Source organism: Marmota monax, unplaced genomic scaffold (assembly GCF_021218885.2).
Source record: "Marmota monax isolate L192 unplaced genomic scaffold, Marmota_monax_Labrador192_F-V1.1 WCK01_AAM20220418_F8-fsc00036, whole genome shotgun sequence".
Lineage (NCBI taxonomy): Eukaryota > Metazoa > Chordata > Mammalia > Rodentia > Sciuridae > Marmota > Marmota monax.
In genome coordinates this window covers 6,923,432-6,943,810 of record NW_026694491.1, presented here as the reverse complement: position 1 = coordinate 6,943,810, position 20,379 = coordinate 6,923,432, and the positions used below count along the sequence as shown (strand labels likewise).

General features: G+C 39.4%; 1 protein-coding gene across 1 annotated transcript in view; it reads right to left on the bottom strand.

The window, feature by feature from the left end:
* Eea1 (early endosome antigen 1) overlaps positions 1–19,413 on the bottom strand; it is a 134,632-nt gene extending 115,219 nt beyond the window's left edge. Inside the window, exon 1 of the mRNA XM_046419306.2 lies at positions 19,149–19,413. Coding sequence (XP_046275262.1) covers positions 19,149–19,172 — 24 coding nt within the window. The 5' untranslated portion in view covers positions 19,173–19,413. The remainder of the gene's footprint in view (positions 1–19,148) is intronic.
* Between the last annotated feature and the right edge of the window lie 966 nt (positions 19,414–20,379).

Here is a 20,379-nt window from a genome sequence, read left to right as displayed (position 1 = left end):
TTGAGAGTACAGAATGTTTTGATTCATCAAATATAGACAGACACCAATGTAAGAACTCATGGTCTAGTTTTGAGAAGTCATGTTTTTTTCTTTAGTTTTAAAATCACTTAAGGTAACAGGGAAAGATGCTGACAATAAAATTTTCTAAACAGAGCATGTGTGGGCCATGCTCAAAATCCAAGTAAATGGAACTGAAAACCTATTACATAAACCGGGTGTGGTAGCACCTATAATCCCAGCAGCTGAGACAGGAGGATTGCAAGTTCAAAGACAGCCTCAACAACAGCCAGGCACTAAGCAACAATGTGAGACCCTGCCTCTAAATAAAAATGCAAAATAGGGCTGGAGATGTGGCTGAATGGTTGAGTGCCCCTGAGTTCAATCCCCAGTGCCAAAAAAAAAAAAAAAAAAAAAGGCTATTACATAGCACTTCATAATCTAACAAATTCTAATCTACTGGTTGTTAATACCTGACATAAAAAGATAGGTAGAACATTTGTTTCAAAGAAGTGGAACACAGGGCTGAGGTGTTGCTCAATAGTATAGTACTGTCCTGGCACGTGCAAGGCCTGGGGTTTTATCACCAGCACCACAAAAAAAATAAATAAAAAGAAGAAATTCAAAGGAGTAGAACACAAAATTCATAACATTAAGATCCATCCTAAATATAATCATTTTCTATGATACAAAAATCCCAGACAAAAACTATCCAGATAGTAGATGATCGTCATAATTCAGGTTCCCAAGGAAACAGACTCAAGACAAATCTACAAACGGGTTTCTGGGGAAGTGATCTCAGGGACAACATCTGTGTGGGCGTAGGGGAATTAGTATGATTGGGCTGAGGGAGAAACTGACAGTAGTGAACAGTATCACAATTGCCATAGCAGTCTGAGCTAATCTCACTAAGAGTTCTGAAGCTGGGATGGTTCTCCACCTAAATCCCTAATCAACAAAATGGATATTCTTTGTATCTTCCACAGCAACCAATAATGAAGTATAGGCTGCTTCCAGAAAGGGGACATAATTTTGGATGAGGCAGCTTTTTTTTGCTAGGGCAATTTCCAGAACGAAAAAAAAGAGAGACAGAGAGACAGAGAGAGAGAGAGAGAGAGAGATGTAGCCATGACTCCAGGTAGCTAGGGGAATGTGTCTCCATCCTGAATGGAACTTAGATGTCCTACTACAATAAAGTAAAAGAGAAGTACCCTGGCCTGAATATGTAGCTCAAGAGATAAAGAACTTGACTAGTACATGTGAGGCCCTGGGTTGAATCCCCAGTACTGCAAATAATAACAATAATGACAACAACAATGTACCTTACTTACATGTGAGACACCATAAGGGCTATACACTAGGGGAAAAAGATACTAGAAGAAGGTCTAATATCTTTTGTAGACTATAATGTGACTGGTGCTGCTGTGACAGTCGCCTTACATAGTTTTATCAAATTTCATCAGGGTCCTTGCCTCCTGAAGACATTTTTTCTCAGCAAAGGTGCTACAGAATAGAATAAAAGATATCAGGATTTGTTATATACCTGAAATGCTATATATTAGCAAACAATCTGCACTCAAAATCCTCGTTCTTCCTTGATTTTCAACTAAAACTTTTTGGGGGGAGAGGGAGTAAGGGGTGGTTACCAGGGATTGAACCTAGAGGTACTTGGCCATTGAGCCCCAATATATTTTTTTTTTAATCTTTTTGAGATAGGATCTCACTAAATTGCTTAGGGCCTTGCTAAATTGCTGAGGCTGGCTTCAAACTTGTGATCCTCTTGCCTCAGCCTTCTGGGGCACTGGGATTATAGGCATGTGCCACCACGCCCAGGTCAAATAAAACTCTTATGCTGAAAAACATTTTAGAGGTTCCTAGAGGGTGCCTTAGTTGGACAGATAGGGAAAATGAAGACCAATTTCTTAAAATCACACTCAGAGGTCTTTTGGTTCCAAATGTCTCTACTTGCTTTGTTACCTTAACATTAAAAGATGAAAACAAAACCAAAATAGCTGAGCGTTGTGGCTCATACTTGTAATCCCAGCAGCTCAGGAGGGTGAGATAGGAGGATCACAAGTTCAAAGCCAGCCTCAGCAAGGGGCGCTAAGCAACTCAGTGAGATGCTGTCTCTAAATTAAATACAAAATAGGGCTGGGAATGTGATTCAGTATTTGAGTGTCCCTGAGTTCAATCCCGTAACCAAATAAATAAATAACTGAAGTTCTTCTTGTAAACCTCAGAATATAAACTTCCCCTATATCATTTGCATATTCAAAAATCACACACATAAGAAACTTAAGTTTTATACTAGTTGAAGAAATAACAATTGATTGTCTGCTGGATAAGTTAAGAATAATAATAGCCCCTAAGACAATCACAATTGTATGCACTTTGTTTGCTTTAAATCATTTAATCCTTGCAATAATTCTTTCAGTAAAAACAAAGGATTATGCCTATTTAGCCAAGTGGAAAAATACAAGGTCAAAGAAGCTAACTTAGTTGTTAGCTAAGATCACAAATGTAATACTGAGCAGAGCTGGAATTCCACATGACTTCAAAGCTTGTATTTAAACATCCACTATGCCACAACCTTATGCTACTTCTCAATTTTACTTTTCTGAACTTTGCAAATTTCTGTAATATGCACAATTTATTTTTATAATCAGAAACATATCACCTTATTATTTTAAAAGTTTTATACTTAAAACTAAATCATGGCTTAAAATATTAAGGTAGATGCAAACAAGATATAATAAGGTTATAGCAAAGAAAAACAAATTTTATAGAACAAATAAATCCATACTTCCTTATCAGATCTAATTCAATATGATCTACCATTTAATCCATTCCACATGACAATATATTTGGCATAGAACAATATAAAGAAAAAAATTTTTTTTCAGTACTGGGAATTGAACTCAGGGGCACTCTACCACAGATCCACATCCCCAGCCTTTCTTTTTTTTTTTTTTTTTTTTTTTGAGACAAAATCTTGTAAGTTGCTGAAGCTGGCCTTCATTACAGGCTTGTGCCACCACACCCAGTTTAAAGGTAGAAATTCTTAAAACATTTTCCAAACTGGGTGTGGTAGCCAGCGCATATCTATAATCTCAGCTATTCAGGAGACTGAAACAAGAGGATCATAAGTTTAAGGTCAGCCTGGGCAACCTAGCAAGACCCCATCTCAAAAACAAAAGGCAACTTCTAAATATTTTTTAGCTAGTAAAACCCAAATAACTACTGAGACTCTGAAAAAAACTTTATGTAAAACTTTCAACCGTAGTTTGATATTAAAAACTGAGACGAGGAAAAGCATGTGGTTTTTATTAAATTACATCAACTGCTATGACCCCTGTTAACACTTTAACAGATATCTATGCAACTATATCAATCATATTATTATATTAAATGTAATCAGTCATAGGGCATGCAAGGGCTATGATGCATCCCAAAGTAAACTGGTCTTCCATTGTAAGAACATAGACAAAGATGGCCAGGTTATGACTCATGCCTATTGCTGATTGACCAGTTATGATCACCTGGATTCAACAGCAGCTAAACACAAGCTGGCTAACAATCAATAAAATGGCCAAGTGGCAAAAAAAATTCTAAAACAAAGTCTGTTCCAATATAAAAATGAACAATTATAGCTGAGTCCCATGCTTAGGCCTTTGAATTGCAAACAATGAAGGAATGAACAATTAATTACAGAACCTCGAACTAAACTGATAAACTGAGTAGTAAAATAAGATAAACTAATAGTGTATGAGGAGATTGAGCAAACAAATTTATAACACAGCCAAAATTTCAAAAGACCATAGATTCTCAGTGTGTGAAAGCTATGAAGAGAATTAGGAGAAAGGAAAAAAAAAAAACTAAATGATAAGAAAATTAGTTGACTGCAAAAACAGAAGAATATAGACCCAAGGGCATAAACAAATGAAGAATTCCTGAGTCCTTTAACAGCTGAACCCTACAGTGAAAATCTATAAAGCCCTGATAGGAACAGCACTGCTTTGGTTCCTGCAAAATCTTCCATTGAATTAGATCCCAAAATCTTACTTTGATATGCATGCCCTATGACTGATTACATTTAATATAATAATATGATTGATATAGTTGCATAGATATCTGTTAAAGTATTAACAGGGGTCATAGCAGTGGATGTAATTTAATAAAAATCACAGAGGCTCAGCTCAATACTACATTTTTGCTTTTGGAGTTCTATGAAATTCCATCTTTCTTATGATCTAGTGTATCCTTATAATCATCCTTATACTATTATTTGAACTAATTTGTTGGGTCCAAATCTGGACCTAACCCTTATCTGGTAGTTATTTAACTATTTAATTTAATGAACCACCTAATCAGAGCCATTATCACTGTTTCAGAGCCAGGGAAAAGTTTATTTCTAGAAAAATAATCTGTAAAAGAAGTTGCTATGATGTTGCTACAGGCTGGATGTGTCCCCCAAAGGTCCATGTTAAAAGTCCACTGCACTATTGGAAGGTGTGAAACCTTTAAGAGGCAGGACCTAGTTGGAAGACTTCCAATCATATTGGGGACATGCTCTTGAAGGGAATATTGGAATCCTGTTCCCTTCTCTCTCTTTGCCTCCCAGACACCACGAGATTAGTAGCTTCTTCTCACCCTTATTATCCTGCCTTGTCACATGCCAGAAAGCAAAAGGGTCTACCCACTACGGAGTGAAACCTCTGAAACCATGAGCCAAAATAAATCATTTTCCTTTATAAGTTTCTTTAAGGTATTTGTTACAGTAACAGAAAACTGACACAGATGTGTTTCATGGTGCCACAATTTCTAGAACAGGAAATCTTAATTATAATACTCCACCCCATCTCCAACCTCAATTGACTAGACCAGCAATTGACACTTGACCCAGAGGAAGCAAAAGTCTATTGGCCAGAGACCTGTGCTGACTTGACAAGAAAAGATGAGAAAGATGTTTCAAATTCTTCTCTTGGGATTTGGGAAATGAGATACCAGACCAATTTTCTATGCAAAGCTCAAGTGAAAGGCATGCAGAATCATGTCAGATGGCCATTTGGAATCCTGGGCTACTGAGTAAGCAGTGGTGTGAAGGATGGACACAGAAAAGCAGAACAAGAATTCACTAGTCCTTGAGAGTGTCAGACAGAGAAAAGAGCTACCTCTATCTCTGACACTATTCTATGTCCTATTCTCTGGAGACCAAACTAACTATATAGGAATTCTCATTCCTGGATCACTTTGAAATCTTACAATAAATTCTCTTTCAATTTAAACTGATTTGAGGAAGTTTATAATACTTGAAAACAATAAGTTATTAAAACATGGTCCAAGCCAGGTACAGTGGCGCACATCTATAAGCCCAGCAGCTCGGGAAGTTGAGACAGGAGGATCACAAGTTCAAAGCTAGCCTCAGCAACGTCGAGGTGCTAAGCAATTCAGTGAGACCCTGTCTCTATATAAAAATACAAGAATGGCCTTGGGATGTGACTCAGTGGTCAAGTGCCTCTGAGTTCAATCCCTGGTACCAAAACAAAAGTAAAAACATGGTCCAAGGATGACAGATGACATTCATCATTTGGATATAAGGTATCCCTCAAAAGCAGGAGATTAAATGATTAGCTTGTGAGAGGTGTAGCCTAATCAGTGGATTAATTCATTTGATGGATTAATAATCTGAATGGACTAACTGGGAGGAAGGAGGTCACTAGAGGGCATGTGCCTAGCACCTCTTCCTCTCTCTCTGTTTCCTGGCTACCATGAGGTGAACAACTTTCCTCTGTCACACCCAACTGTCATGATGTTCTGCCTCACCTCAAGCCCAGAGGAATGAAGTTGGCTGACCATGGACTGTACCTCTGAAACTATGAGCTCAAAATAAATTTTTCCTCCTATAAGTTGTAATGTCAGGTATTTTAGTCACAGTGACAAAAAGCTGACTTACAAAATGCTTCAACACTTTCCATTTCCTTTTCTTCTTAGTTCTTAGATGAGTAGTCTGTAGTTCCTGTTTCTATTTCCTTACTTCCCAGTTATTCATGAAGAGTTATAGGGATAACCTCTCCAAACTAAACTAGGTTATAATCTAACTATCCCATTCAGTGGGCATTTCTTGGCCCTTATTTGACTTGACATCTTTTCACCATTCACATGTATCTAACACTCACCTCTACTTGTCTCCTGAATGCTGGAACCACAGAACATCTCCACTGATATGTAAGACCTCTAATTCATTTTTCCCAAGCCTGTTCTTCCCAAACCTTGAGATTTTTCATAAGATCATGTACTCCTCCTTCTCTTCCTCAACCATTCGATCATGTATTCAACTATACAAATTATTCCCAAGTCAAGAAGTACTATCAATCTTACTGGAGTGAGATGGTATCTTAGGGTGGTTTTGATTTGCATTTCTCTGACAGCTAGAGATGGTGAGCATTTTTTCATGTACTTGTTGATTGATTGTATGTCCCCCTCTGAGAAGTGTCTGTTCAGGTCCTTGGCCCATTTGTTGATTGGGTTGTTTGTTCTCTTATTGTCTAATTTTTGGAGTTCTTTGTATACTCTAGATATTAGGGCTCTATCTGAAGTGTGAGGAGTAAATATTTGTTCCCAGGATGTAGGCTCCCTATTTACCTCTCTTATTGTTTCTTTTGCTGAGAAAAAACTTTTTAGTTTGAGTAAGCCCCATTTGTTGATTCTAGTTATTAACTTTTGTGCTATGGGTGTCCTATTGAGGAATTTGGAGCCCGACCCCACAGTATGTAGATCGTAGCCAACTTTTTCTTCTATCAGACGCCGTGTCTCTGATTTGATATCAAGCTCCTTGATCCATTTTGAATTAACTTTTGTGCATGGCGAGAGAAAGGGATTCAGTTTCATTTTGTTGCATATGGATTTCCAGTTTTCGCAGCACCATTTGTTGAAGATGCTATCCTTCCTCCATTGCATGCTTTTAGCCCCTTTATCAAATATAAGATAGTTGTAGTTTTGTGGATTGGTTTCTGTGTCCTCTATTCTGTACCATTGGTCCACCCGTCTGTTTTGGTACCAGTACCATGCTGTTTTTGTTACTATTGCTCTGTAGTATAGTTTGAAGTCTGGTATCGCTATACCGCCTGATTCACACTTCCTGCTTAGCATTGTTTTTGCTATTCTGGGTCTTTTATTTTTCCATATGAATTTCATGATTGCTTTCTCTATTTCTACAAGAAATGCCGTTGGGATTTTGATTGGGATTGCATTAAACCTATAGAGAACTTTTGGTAATATCGCCATTTTGATGATGTTAGTTCTGCCTATCCATGAACAGGGTATATTTATCCATCTTCTAAGCCATTATGAAGTCAAACAACAAGTGCTGGCGAGGTTGTGGGGAAAAGGGTACACTTGTACATTGCTGGTGGGACTGCAAATTGGTGCAGCCAATTTGGAAAGCAGTATGGAGATTTCTTGGAAAGCTGAGAATGGAACCACCATTTGACCCAGCTATTCCCCTTCTTGGTCTATTCCCTAAAGACCTAAAAAGAGCATGCTACAGGGACACTGCTACATCGATGTTCATAGCAGCACAATTCACAATAGCAAGACTGTGGAACCAACCTAGATGCCCTTCAATAGATGAATGGATAAAAAAAAATGTGGCATTTATACACAATGGAGTATTACTCTGCATTAAAAAATGACAAAATCATAGAATGTGCAGGGAAATGGATGGCATTAGAGCAGATTATGCTAAGTGAAGCTAGCCAATCCCTAAAAAACAAATGCCAAATGTCTTCTTTGATATAAGGAGTGTAACTAAGAACAGAGTAGGGACGAAGAGCATGAGAACAAGATTAACATTAAACTGGGATGAGAGGTGGGAGGGAAAGGGAGAGAGAAGGGAAATTGCATGGAAATGGAAGGAGACCCTCAGGGTTATACAAAATTTCATATAAGAGGAAGTGAGGGGAAAGGGGAAAATAATACAAGGGGGAGACATGAATGACAGTAGAGGGGGTAGAAAGAGAAGAGGGGAGGGGAGGGGAGGGGGGATAGTAGAGGATAGGAAAGGCAGCAGAATACAACAGACACTAGTATGGCAATATGTAAATCAATGGATATGTAACTGATGTGATTCTGCAATTTGTATACGGGGTAAAAATGGGAGTTCATAACCCACTTGAATCAAAGTGTGAAATATGATATATCAAGAACTATGTAATGTTTTGAACAACCAACAATAAAAAATTAAAAAAAATAAAAAATAAAAAATAAATAAAATAAAATAAAATAAACCTCTTAAAAAAAAAAAAAAAAAGAAGTACTATCAATTCTCTCTTAAGATTTTCTAAAAATCAATCTATTTTCTATCCCCACCCAAAGTCAATGCCTGAACTCAAGCTTTCGTTATCCTTTAGACCAACAGCCAAAGATCCAAAAATTCTGACTTTTTTTTTGGCAGGTGGGGGGTGTAGTTTAGTGGTCGAGTGCTTACCAAATATGTGTAAAGCCTTGGGTTTGGTTTGAACCTCAGAACTATCAAAAAAAAATTTTTAAGAATATTTTTTTAGTATTCCAAATGATTTTAATATGCAGCAATTTTAGAAACTATCATAACTTTCTAGCTGGTCTTTCCCTTAATCAGTCATTGTCTCTACACAACCACAAAGTAGTCACATATATTATGGAATCACCAAGCATCAAGCACTATGGTGAACCCTAGACATACTAAAGTATGAAATAAAATTGCCAACCTAATGGAGCCCAGAGTCTAGATGGGGAGAAGCCAATTAAACAAATTACAAAATAAATGTGACAAATTTTCAAAAGATATGTAGTATAATGGCTATTGTACAGTGTTTGTTAAATGCTGGACATGAAGGTCAGTGTTTTACAAACATTATTTCATTTAATCCTTCATACCACTATGAAGTAGATACTATCAACAAATTAAAGATAACAAAACTAAGTTTCAGAAAGCTTGAGATTTTTCACAAGATTTTACCCTCATTAAGTGGAGAAGCCCAGAGCCTATGTGTCTAACTTATTTACAAGGTTACTCTCTAACTTAGTATGGGGTGCTTTGGGAGAAGGAAAAAAAAATGCAAGCAAGTAACTCCTAGTGAGATTGGGGCAAAGGACAAGTAGCTGATAGACAGCACTCCCCATCACCTCGGTGCTAACAGCTGGGGATGGGGATCACATTTTCCAACACAAGCGATCTCCCGCTGGACAGCTCTCCTCCTACCTTTTTGGCCACTTTTGGTCAGTAGACAAGATAACTGGAGGAAAGGGTGTGAGAAAAAAGGAAACCTGAAATCTATAAAAGGGGAAAGACACCACCACTCCCTTGAGCACCAGCTCTGGACCCCCTTCCCTCCAGAGGTCTGGGTGTGTATGTTTCTGTCTCTCTCTTCCCCACCCTTCCTCCCTCCCTCTGTCTCCCTTCTATTTCTTAAATAAAATTTACTTTTTGCTCTTGCCTCAGCATTTCTCGGGCATTTAATCTTCAACGTGGGGGGAACAAGGACTTGGTCCTGATTTTCAAGACCGGTTTTACTAGTGTCCTTTGAACTGAAATATGACAACTGAGAATAGAGATAAGTTTTCAGAAACACAGTAAGAGATGGCAAGGTCAGGGCATGTATGGAGGTATGTGGATGCCCGAAGTGGTATGAAGAAACCAGAACATTAATTAAGGGCCTTGTGTTTCAAGATTAAAAAAAAAAAAAAAAAAGTCTGGACATGTCCTATGGACACTAAGGAATCACTAACAGATTTTAGGTAGAAGAATGACTCAACTGATTTGGAGGTTTTGTTTGTGTTTTGTTGTTTTGCTTGTTTGATTTGGTGAAGAACGTGGGCATCAACTAATTTATTTCTGATAAAGATTAACTGGGACAAATATTTTTGGAAGATTTTCCTAATTATAAATTTGATCGTTTAAAAACTTTCTGTGGCTCTTTACTGTCATACTTCAAAACTCTTCACCTTTTCAACTTCATCTATTGTCACTATCCCCATCCATATGCAGAAATACCCACAGTGCCCATATTCTAAGCAAGGCTACATCTCTTGCATTTGCGGCATTCTATCTTAAAAAAGGCTTTCTCTCTCTTGCCTTTCCTTGCCTGAGTCATTCTCAATCTTTGGAAAGCCTTTAGCAATCTCCATTCCCTGCTTTCCCCTATGGCAACCCATCTCCACCAGAGTCACTTTTTCTTTTGTGCTCCCAACCCTTCCTCTGCATGTCTATTACAGCGTTTATCACATGGCTTTATTGTTTAAGTATTCATCTCTTCCATTAACACTAAAGATTTTTTTTTTCAATTCTCAAGTTTTTTTTAAGCCCTGCACAATAGTTAGCAAAGAATAAATGTTCAACCATAGGTTAAATGAATATCTATGCCTAAACTGAGTCCTTATCTACTGAAGGGGTGGGGGATATTAAAAAAAAAAAAAAGGGCTAGGGTCGTGGCTCAGTGGCGGAAGGCTTGCCTTCCACATGTGAGGCACTAGGTTCGATCCTCAGCATCACATAAAAATAAATAAACAAGTTTTTTTAAAATAAAAGAATGTCAGCCTATAATTCCTGCAGCTCAAGAGGCTGAGGCAGGAGGATCATAAGTTCAAAGCCAGCCTCAGCAATATAGAGGTGCTAAGCAACTCAGCGAGACCCTGCTCTAAATAAAATATAAGAAAGGACTGGGGATGTGGCTCAGGAGTTAAGTACCCCTGGATTCAATCCCTGGTACCAAAAAAAGAAAAAAGAAAAAAAGAAGGTCAATCTATTTTCTAATTGCTATAATATAGCACCTAAACTTGGTTAATTTTTTTTTTTTTAAGAGTGAGGGTAGTTTGGCTTGTGGGTCCAGCAGTCTAAGATAAAGGTGTTGGCATCTGATGAGGGAAGCGTGCCAAGTATGGAAGGATAGCAGAAAGGGATGAAGATGCCTGAAGAAGAGGGGTCACATGGCAAGACAGACCAGTAGGAAATGTCAAGCTCATTTTATAGCAACAGACCTAATCCTGTCTCAAAAGAACTGATGTCCCTATATCTTAATCACCTCCCAAGGATCTGATCTTCCAATATCACCACATTGATAATCAAATTTCAACATGAGTTTTGATGGAGACAAATCATATCTAAACACAAGCACAGTGATTTAAAATAATGTGTTCCTTGAAGACGTATCAAATATCTAAGTATAATAACAACAAAACACCAACACAAAGAACAGCTGATACTTATAGAGAACTTACTCTGCATCAGATACTCTTGTGTTTTACATGTATTAATTCATTTTGTCTTCACAACCACCCCCCCCCCCATAACTATTTTTTGAGATACGAAAAAGTCAAGTCACTTGCCCAAATCACATAGCTAGTAAAGAGTGAAGATGCCAACCAGGGGCTCATCTTCAGAGTTCATATTCTCCCCACCCTCACTGCCATAGTCTTGCTATATTGCCCCACTATGTGGCCCAGGACCGCTCCAAAGTCCTGAGTTCATATTCTTAACCACTGAGTTATATTGTCTATTTAGCTCAAGCAAAGGCACTGGAATTAGAGGACAGAACATAATGGGGCCCTGTTTCTTATATCTTAATATCTTCTTTAATCTTAATAAACAAAAACAAAAACTACACAAAAAATAATTCCACTTAGCTGCTACTTTTTAAAATTCACTTCAACAAGTTAGTAATAATTTCATCAAACTTGAATGTGCAGCTAATCTAGGGAGCCTTTCTTGGCGTCTTGTTTAAACCAAGATCCTATCAATGTGTACTTTGAAGGTTCCCTTGCTCTTCCTTCCTAGTATTCAGCCAACTATGTACTGGTATAGTTAACGATTCTTTGAAAAATTCCTCTCTCCTCCCCTGGACACTAAATTTCACAAGGGTTCATGTATGTTTTACTCATTATTGCATCTACAGCACATTATTGTAGGCCCATAATAAATGTCAATATTCCTAAGGGGAAAAAATCCTTTCAATACTCATTCAACAAATATCATCAAATTCGTACTATGAGCCAAGTATATTCACAGTGTAATAGAAACTTATTGATTTCCTCTGCTTATAGAATAAAGTTTAAGCAAAGCAAAACTTCTTTTTCCCTTTTCTCAAAAAAGAAAAGTTTAAAATTCAGCTGGAACTATCTGCTAGAACAAACAAGAAGCAAAAACACCCCAGCTCTTAGACTATGATACCATTCCCCAGTAAAAGTAACCAAGTCTCCTCAGAGATATAGCTAATTGCCAGAAGCTATCCATGAGCCATCCGTGAACTGTACATGAAATAAAATAACGTGGAAGCCAAAAGGCAGGAAAGTCTGGTATTGGGAACTCCCAGCAGCAACCCTGCTGATCTGAGAATACCCAATTCAAGTGACTTCCTACCTAGCTCTGTCACAAATTCAGCACTGCATCAAGCTGAAGCCCTACAGCCTCTCCCAGATGGGTGTGGCTTGCCAAAATGCCAATGAACCTGTTTACTGCAAGACCCCTGCTGGAGAGGCAAACACGGAACCAAGGCTCCTCCCACTGAAACCTTATCCCTGCCTTTGATGTACTCCCCCTTAAAGACTCTGGGCCATTTTTCAGTTGTCCAGTTCCAGCTCCTATCAGGACTGGAAGACCTATCAGGCACTCCACTTTATCTAATTTCTGGCTCTGTCTCAATCTCTTACTATCTATTTCACACTTTTCATTTCCCAGGCAGCTCACACCTCCTGAGCCGGAACTTACCCTGGTGGGATGCTGGCCACCCCAAAATAGCTAATCAAAGAACTAGGAACAGGTAAGTCCAGGATAAGCTTAGGATCCTTATTATGCCAGAAAGTAAAGACATGCTCGAAAAACTTGTGAGGACGTAGCAGAAGGCACAGATGCCACCCTTTAGGGTCTCCTACTGTTCAAATTTGGGACAATCTGAGTACCAAAATAATTAAGCACAGTGATGAGTTATAACCCATTTAAAAAAGGAAATTCATGAGTTCATATCAGAAAGAAGGAAAAAAATACAGGGGAGAGGAAGGGAGGAAAGGAGAGAGAGAAAAGAAGAGAGGAGAAATATAAAACCAGTTGGTAAAAGTGGAAAAGTGCTACAGTAGAAAAATCACCATTTTGTAGCCATTGGCTAGACTATATCACACAAGAATCAACAATAGGTATTAAATCTAGGGAAATTTTTTAATAAGAAGCAGTAGATGGTCTTAAAGTATCTCACCACAAACTACCTATTAGTTGCAAAGGAAAAGGAGAAAAAAACAATAATTATATAGTAAGGAAATTCAGCTACCCCTTAACCAGGTAATCAAAATCAACATTACCTGGGGCTGGGTATGTAGGTTAGTGGTACAGCACCATTTGGCCCTGAGTTCAATCCCCAACACAGAAAAGAGTAATAATAATAATAAAATAATAATAATAATAATATCACCTGTGAGGGCAGAAAGACATCATGGGTCTCTGGATGCCATAAATTGAGAATACAGTATCCCTAGCAGTATTCTTGGCAAGTTAAAAAAAAAAAAAGGAAGGTGCTATGTTTGAATCTGTCCCCCAAATGACTATGTCAGAAACTTTATCCCTAATGCAACAATATTAGAAAGTAGGGCCTAACTAAGTCATGAGGGGTCTGCCCTCATGAATAGATTAATATTGTGATTTCAAGGATGGTTATTTATCAAGAGAGTGGTTACAAAAGCAAGTTTGGTCCCTCTCTCACTCTCACTCTCACACTCTCTTGCCCTTCCACTTTCTGCCATGGGATAACACAGCATGAAGACCCTCACCAAATGTGGGGCCCTCAATCCTGGACTTTTCAGCCTCCAAAACTATAAGAAATAAACTTCCTTATAAATTACCCTCTGCAATATTCTGTTACAGCAACACAACAGGCTATGATTGAGACAAAATGTATTCTCCAAAAGCATAGAAATGTTCCAGATAAAAGGGGCCAAAGAAACATAACAACTAAATATACTATATACTAAATATCAACAAAATATAATAGCTAACTCTTAACTGGTTCCTGTATTACAGGGGATAAATGCTACAAAGGACATTATCAAATAAGCTACAAAATTGGAATTATGAAGGCACACAAAGTGGCACACACCTATAATCCCTGAAATTCATGAGGAGGCTTTAGTGAGAGAATAACAAATTCAAGACCAGTCTCAACAACTTAATGAGACCCTGTCTCAAAAAAAAAAAAAAAAAAAAAAAGCGGCTAGGGAATGTAGTTAGTGGTAGAGCACCTCTAGGTTTACTTCTCCATAACACACACACACACACACACACACACACACCACACCATATGAAATTATGGATAGTGACTTGAATCACTGTATCAATTTATGACATTAACAACCAGACTGCAGTTATATAAGAAAATATTTCTATTCTTCATTGAAGTACTCAAAAGTGAAGGGCCATGACTGATTCTCAAATGGCTCAAAAAAATACACCACATATACACGGGGAGAGTGAGAGAAGGGAGTGTACAAATAAAAATGTAAATAGGGTAAAATGTTAACAATAGGCTGGGACTGGTGGTGCAAGCCTGTAATCCCAGCGGCTGGGGAGGCTGAGACAGGAGGATTCTGAGTTCAAAGCCAGCCTCAGCAAAAGGAAGACACTAAGCAACTCAGTGAGACCCTATCTCTAAATAAAATACAAAATAGGGCTGGGGATGTGGTTCGGTGGTCAAGTGCCCCTGGTCAATCCCGGGTACCAAAAAAAAAAAAAAAAGTTAGTTAAAGGAAACAACATTTTTATTTCATTTCCTTTTTTAAAAAACATGACAACTAGCAATATTAATTTACATGACTCATGTTTGCATTGGATACAGCTGAACTAGGCAGTCAAGCAACTCCACAATGTTAGGTTTCACAATCTGCAAATTTGTGTCTCAATTTCTTTCTGCTTTAAATACACCTCTATCTCTAAAAAGCACTTGATTTAAAGCTACTTAAGGGTACAGAATGTGTGCTGCTATAGCCCCAGTATCTAATACATAACCAGTTTATAAATATTTCTAACAGGTAATGATGCTAATGAAGGAAGAGCAGGAGGAATGAACACATTTCCAGTTCTGAATCTTTTTTACACCATAATTCCTTGCTGCAATGCAATGTTTATCTTCCCCTCTCAATCACATACATTCTTTAAAACCCCACCTCAAGCCAATATCCCCCAAGGTCACACACAAGTTCATTCTGACTTTTCCTTCTTGGTACTACTACAGCCTTCATTGTCTCTATTATTTACTTTAGCACAACATAAGTTGAGGCACAAGTTAGGTCTTATATTTATCCTCTATCCTTCACAGTAACTAGCACAGTGCTAACAACATCAGTGGAGCAGTGGTGGACAAGGGAAAGGAAGATGCTAGGAAAAGGAAAATTAATTTGGAGTTGGAAAATATGGCTCCATTCTCTAGCAGCCTTTGACATCTACTACGTTGTCTTAGGTAAATCACCTAATTTCATTCAGTTTCTATTTCCTCATTTTTAAAATCAGAAAGACAAACCTAATGTCCATAAAAGAAGTCCTTCCACTTCTACAACTATGGAATAATTAAATTAGTTCTTCAATCCCAAGCACCACCAAAAAAAAAAAAAAAAATCCATTCTTTCTTTAGCAGAATTTTTTACATTTCCCAACAAAAGGAAATCTAATGCACTACCATTAAATCACAGTAAATTCTTGAAGAAATGGCAGTGAAGCTTATAAACTGCCTATGGTACAAATGCTGACCATCTTTTTGGCCATTAAGAACTTTAAATTCAGGTTATTCTTCATAGAGCTATTAAGAAAATATTGAATATATACACATTGAAACTATCTCATTATCATGATCGTTATTTTCCCAGATGTTTTGAACTCTCAGAGTGACATCTTTTTTTAACTTAGCTAATGAAAGAGAAGGAGAAGACAGAGGAAGAAGAGGAGGAAGAAAAGCACAAACCAAATTTTTGTAAAGTACCCTGGGGACCTTATTGGTAACACTCAAATACTCTAAGTTATAATCAATTATAAATACTTTGTCTCTTTCTTCTTTCACAAATGTTATTTAAAGGACACTATTCAGAATATATATATATATATATATATATATATATATATATATATATATATTAAAATAAAAAGGTCATCTTAAAATAGACTGTTAAAGAAATGCAATATTATTTCAAAACATGGAGCCCATTTCAAACTTCTAAATCATCAACTACAGTTTCAATTATACATCCTAATACTTATGCCAAGAAATAACATTATCAGGATAGGATAAAATAAAATGGTGCCATGTCACATAATTTTAAAAATTCAAGTTACACTTGTTAGTAAATACTACCTGCAGAGTTAATATGCATTTTAGACTCTAAATTGTAATAGAAATCACAAGCTTTAAGAATTTATCAAAATGTTCCTATTAAATACTGAGCATTAACACTGACCCATCTAGAAGATAAATTCCTTCAAAGGGACTGTAGGTCCTCTCATAATTTGGTCCCTAGTTACCAGTAGCCTCATCTCCCACCAATCCAAAGCATAATTGCTCAAAGGTTCCCTTTGACTCCATGCCTTTACATTTTCCCTTCCCTCTGTCCAACATGCCCTTCCCTCCTGAGCTGTAGATATGCTCTACTCCCTGAAGCTTTTCCTTATTGCCTCAACACCCTCCCACAAAGAGATCCATGTAGCACTGCAATTACTTCAAATGTCTACCTCCCCAACCAATCAGGCTGTAAGTTCTAAAGGGAGAAGCTGTATCTTATTAAATGGTTTCCCAGTTCCTAGCATAATACCTGGCATTTACTGAAACCCAATATAAGTACACTGAACAAAAGAAAGTTAACTGTGAGAAACACTTCAAACCTTCCTATTGAAGAACACATACATTTAACAGGGTGGTTCTCACAGGATACTTAGTATAAGTCTATAGAAAAATTTGGTTGACACAGGGGAGGAAGGGATTTGAGGAAATGCAATGAGCATCTAGTGAGCAGAGACCAGGGCTGCTGCTAACTGTCCTGCACAGGGCAGGCCTCTACAACAAAGAATTATCTTGTCACAAATGTCAATAATGCCAAGGTTAAGAAACTCAGCAGTCAACTGACTTATTAAAAATGATGTGACATCACATCTCAGCAAAACTATAATAAATTCCTATTTTGCCATTTCTATTGAAACTTCTTTAAGGGTTGATATATACACACCAACACTAAAAATCATCTTTATATAACCTCAGTGCTCAACAACATGAAGCTAAGAGTCCTAGAAAGCATCCCGTTTTTTGGGTTTTTTAAATTTTTTTAGTGATTGACGGATCTTTATTTTATTCATTTATTTGTACACGGTGCTGAGAATCAAATCCAGTGCTTCACATTTGCAAGGCAAGTGCTCTACCACTGAGCCACAATCCGAGCCCCAGCATCCGGTATTTCTTGAAAACTAATCTATTAACTACCAGAAGTATTCCCAAATCAGAACAGTTTTATTTATAAACCTTAAAGCAAACCACAGGCAAAGTAATTTTCACTCATAGAAATATGACAGAAACATAATCTGAGGCATGAGGTAATCAGTTCTTCCAGGTCTGATAAAAGAAAAATCTCTTACATACTGAAGTAAGTCATGCACAGATAGATGTCTTTACTGGTTTGTGTGTGTGTGTGTTTGTTTATTGGTTCTAGGGACTGAGCCCAGTCGTGCTTTACCACTGAACCACATCCCCAGCCCTTTTAATTTTTTATTTTGCGACAAGGTCTCGATAACTTGCATAGGGCCTTGCTAAATTACTGAGACTGGCCTCGAACTTGTGATTCTCCTGCCTCAGCCTCCCCAGTTGCTGGGATTACAGACATGCACCACTGGTGCCTGGCCAGATGTCTTCACTGTTGAACAAAGGAAATGATGGGGAGAGAAAAGGGCATGCCCTTGCTGCTCCAAATCAGTATTTATCAAGACAAAACCACTGCTGAAAATCAAAGTGTTAATACAGCGAGTGAGATATAAAAGTTAACTATTTCTCCCAGAATATATGACCCAGTCTCACATGACTTCAACATTTCAGAAAAGCTGTGCAGAAGCAACACTCCCTTTCTATATAATGAATGACTCAACTCTCTTTGACACATGCCTTGAGTAAATACTACAAATTCACTAATTTCTCTAGCTATTGTACTCCCCCTAGGTAACCAACTAAGGGGGTTGACACCTAGATTTCAATCATTTATACTTTGTTACACTCCATCAGTCTATCAAAGAGGGAAAAGGTATGAAAAAACTTGAGTACAGTAACTATTATTTAAAAAGAGATTTTAATCATGTTATTCTAGGGACTGATTCCTAAACAAAACATTTACAGCTTTCTAACGTTCTTATTATCAAGGTTTTTCAGACTTCAAATAAAGAAAGCACTGGCAAAAACTGAAGTGTATACCATTTGATAAAGCTTACAGTGATTTTATTCTTGGATAGCTAAAATAAGGTACTGGAGCTTGGAGGGGAAAACGCATTTTTAATTTAAAAAAAAAGTTTCCAACAGTGAGTAATATCTTCCTTCTCAGCTGACTTTGCCAGTAAGTGTCAGTCCCACGATCAGGCCCACGCTAGGCCAGGTCTCACGTTACCCTCCAATGCTGTCCAGAAAAGAAAGAAGGCGAGCTGCATGTGGCAGGTGCGCGTCGCGTCGAGTTGAGGGGCACAGTGGGCGGGGAGGGTGGGAAGGACCAGGCAAGCCGCCCGCAATCTCCCACGGGGCGTTCTCCAGGCGGGCAGGCGGCTGGCCCGCCAGTCGCTCAGGCACAAACTCTCCATTTTCATTCCCATCCTGGGATTCGGGAGGGACGCGCCGGCACCACACCCTCGGACTCGCAGTGACAGCCCAGCGCGCGAGCGGGCGTCGGGCCGCGGGGTCTCCGGCCGGCCGCCCGCCGTGCCCCACCCGCCCCGCGACCCGCCCCCGGGCCGGACGAGCAGGCCTAAGCGCTTGCCGGGCTGCGGGGCCTAGAGAAGGAAGGAGCCCGAGCTGAGGAGGTGGCGCCCGCGCCACCGCCTGGGCTCCCAGCTCGGCGGCGGCGGCGGCGCCCGCGGCCCCGGGCTCTCCCGCTCACGTGCTGCCGGAAAGACGGTTTCACTCTCTTACCCTCTGCAAAATCCTCCTTAACATGGTTTTAACACCACCCGGCGCCGCCGCGGTGACTCTCCGAACCCTACGCGGGCTACTCACTACTCGGGGGCACTCGGATCGGGAGGGGACAAGGGAGTAGATCGGGGCGAGATGGTGGCTGCGGCCGCTCAGGCTGCCCCGACTTCCCCACAGGCGACGAGAGGGAGCGAGCGCGAGCAAGCCAGCGACGCGAGGTAGCCGGCGAGCGCCCGCCCGCCTGCCGGGCCGCCCCCGTAACTGACAGCTGGGCGGGCCCGCCCGCGGCTACCGAGGGGCGGAGCCGCTGCCACCCCGCCCCTCGGCCTGTCCGTCCGCTAAGGGCGGGGCTGAAAGGGGGCCGGCCGGAGTCTGTGGCCAATCGGAAGCGGCGGGAGCGTGGGCGGCTGCGTGACGGACAGTCAGCAGGACGCTGGCTCCGCGGCTTCTTCCGGCGGGTCAGAGGACGCTAGGGCAGCTGTGCGAACGCCGTGCTCCGTCAGAGGTCCGCGCCCTCCCGTCGACCGCGTCCTTCCAAAGGTCCGCCTGGGATGTCCCTGACCCGGGCTGGAGGAGTATACACACATATGATATCTTCCACTGAGCTTCGGGCAGTTTTGCAAAATTTGTCAGTGAGCCCCTTCCGGTTCCTGCTCCTACTTAGAAGGATCTTTTGGGCTTTCCTCTGCTTTTCCAACCCCTGGTTTCCTTTCCCTGCTCCCTTCCTGCTTCTAATTGCAGTTAAAAAGTCAGCAAAGGATCAGGAAAAGGGATAAAAAGATGCTGTAATTTGAATTGACAAGAGAAATTTGGTCTTGTTCTTTTTGGACCTTCTCTCAGCCTCTTGTAAGGAATTTTAAATCCTATTCTGATGGTAGATATATGAAGTAAGTCGGCCTGTATTTTGCAGATTAAGAAAAAAAAATGAAGTCGCTGCTAAACAGGTGCTAGAAAAAGACTTGGACATGCAATTGACGTTTAGACTCAATGTCATTATTTAAACTTGAAAATCAAAGCTACTGCTTTGTAGCGTTCTGTCAGTATTCACAAATCAAGGGGCCCAATTTTCACCCTGATCAGGGAAAAAAATGTTTTTAATATTGCATAATTAAGGAAGGAGAATGAATGATGGAACTAACATAGGGAGGAGGGGGAGATAAACCTTGAAGTCTACCAGACAATGAATGAAGAGATTATTGGAAAGTACTTTCAGATCCTTTGAAAAGATGCA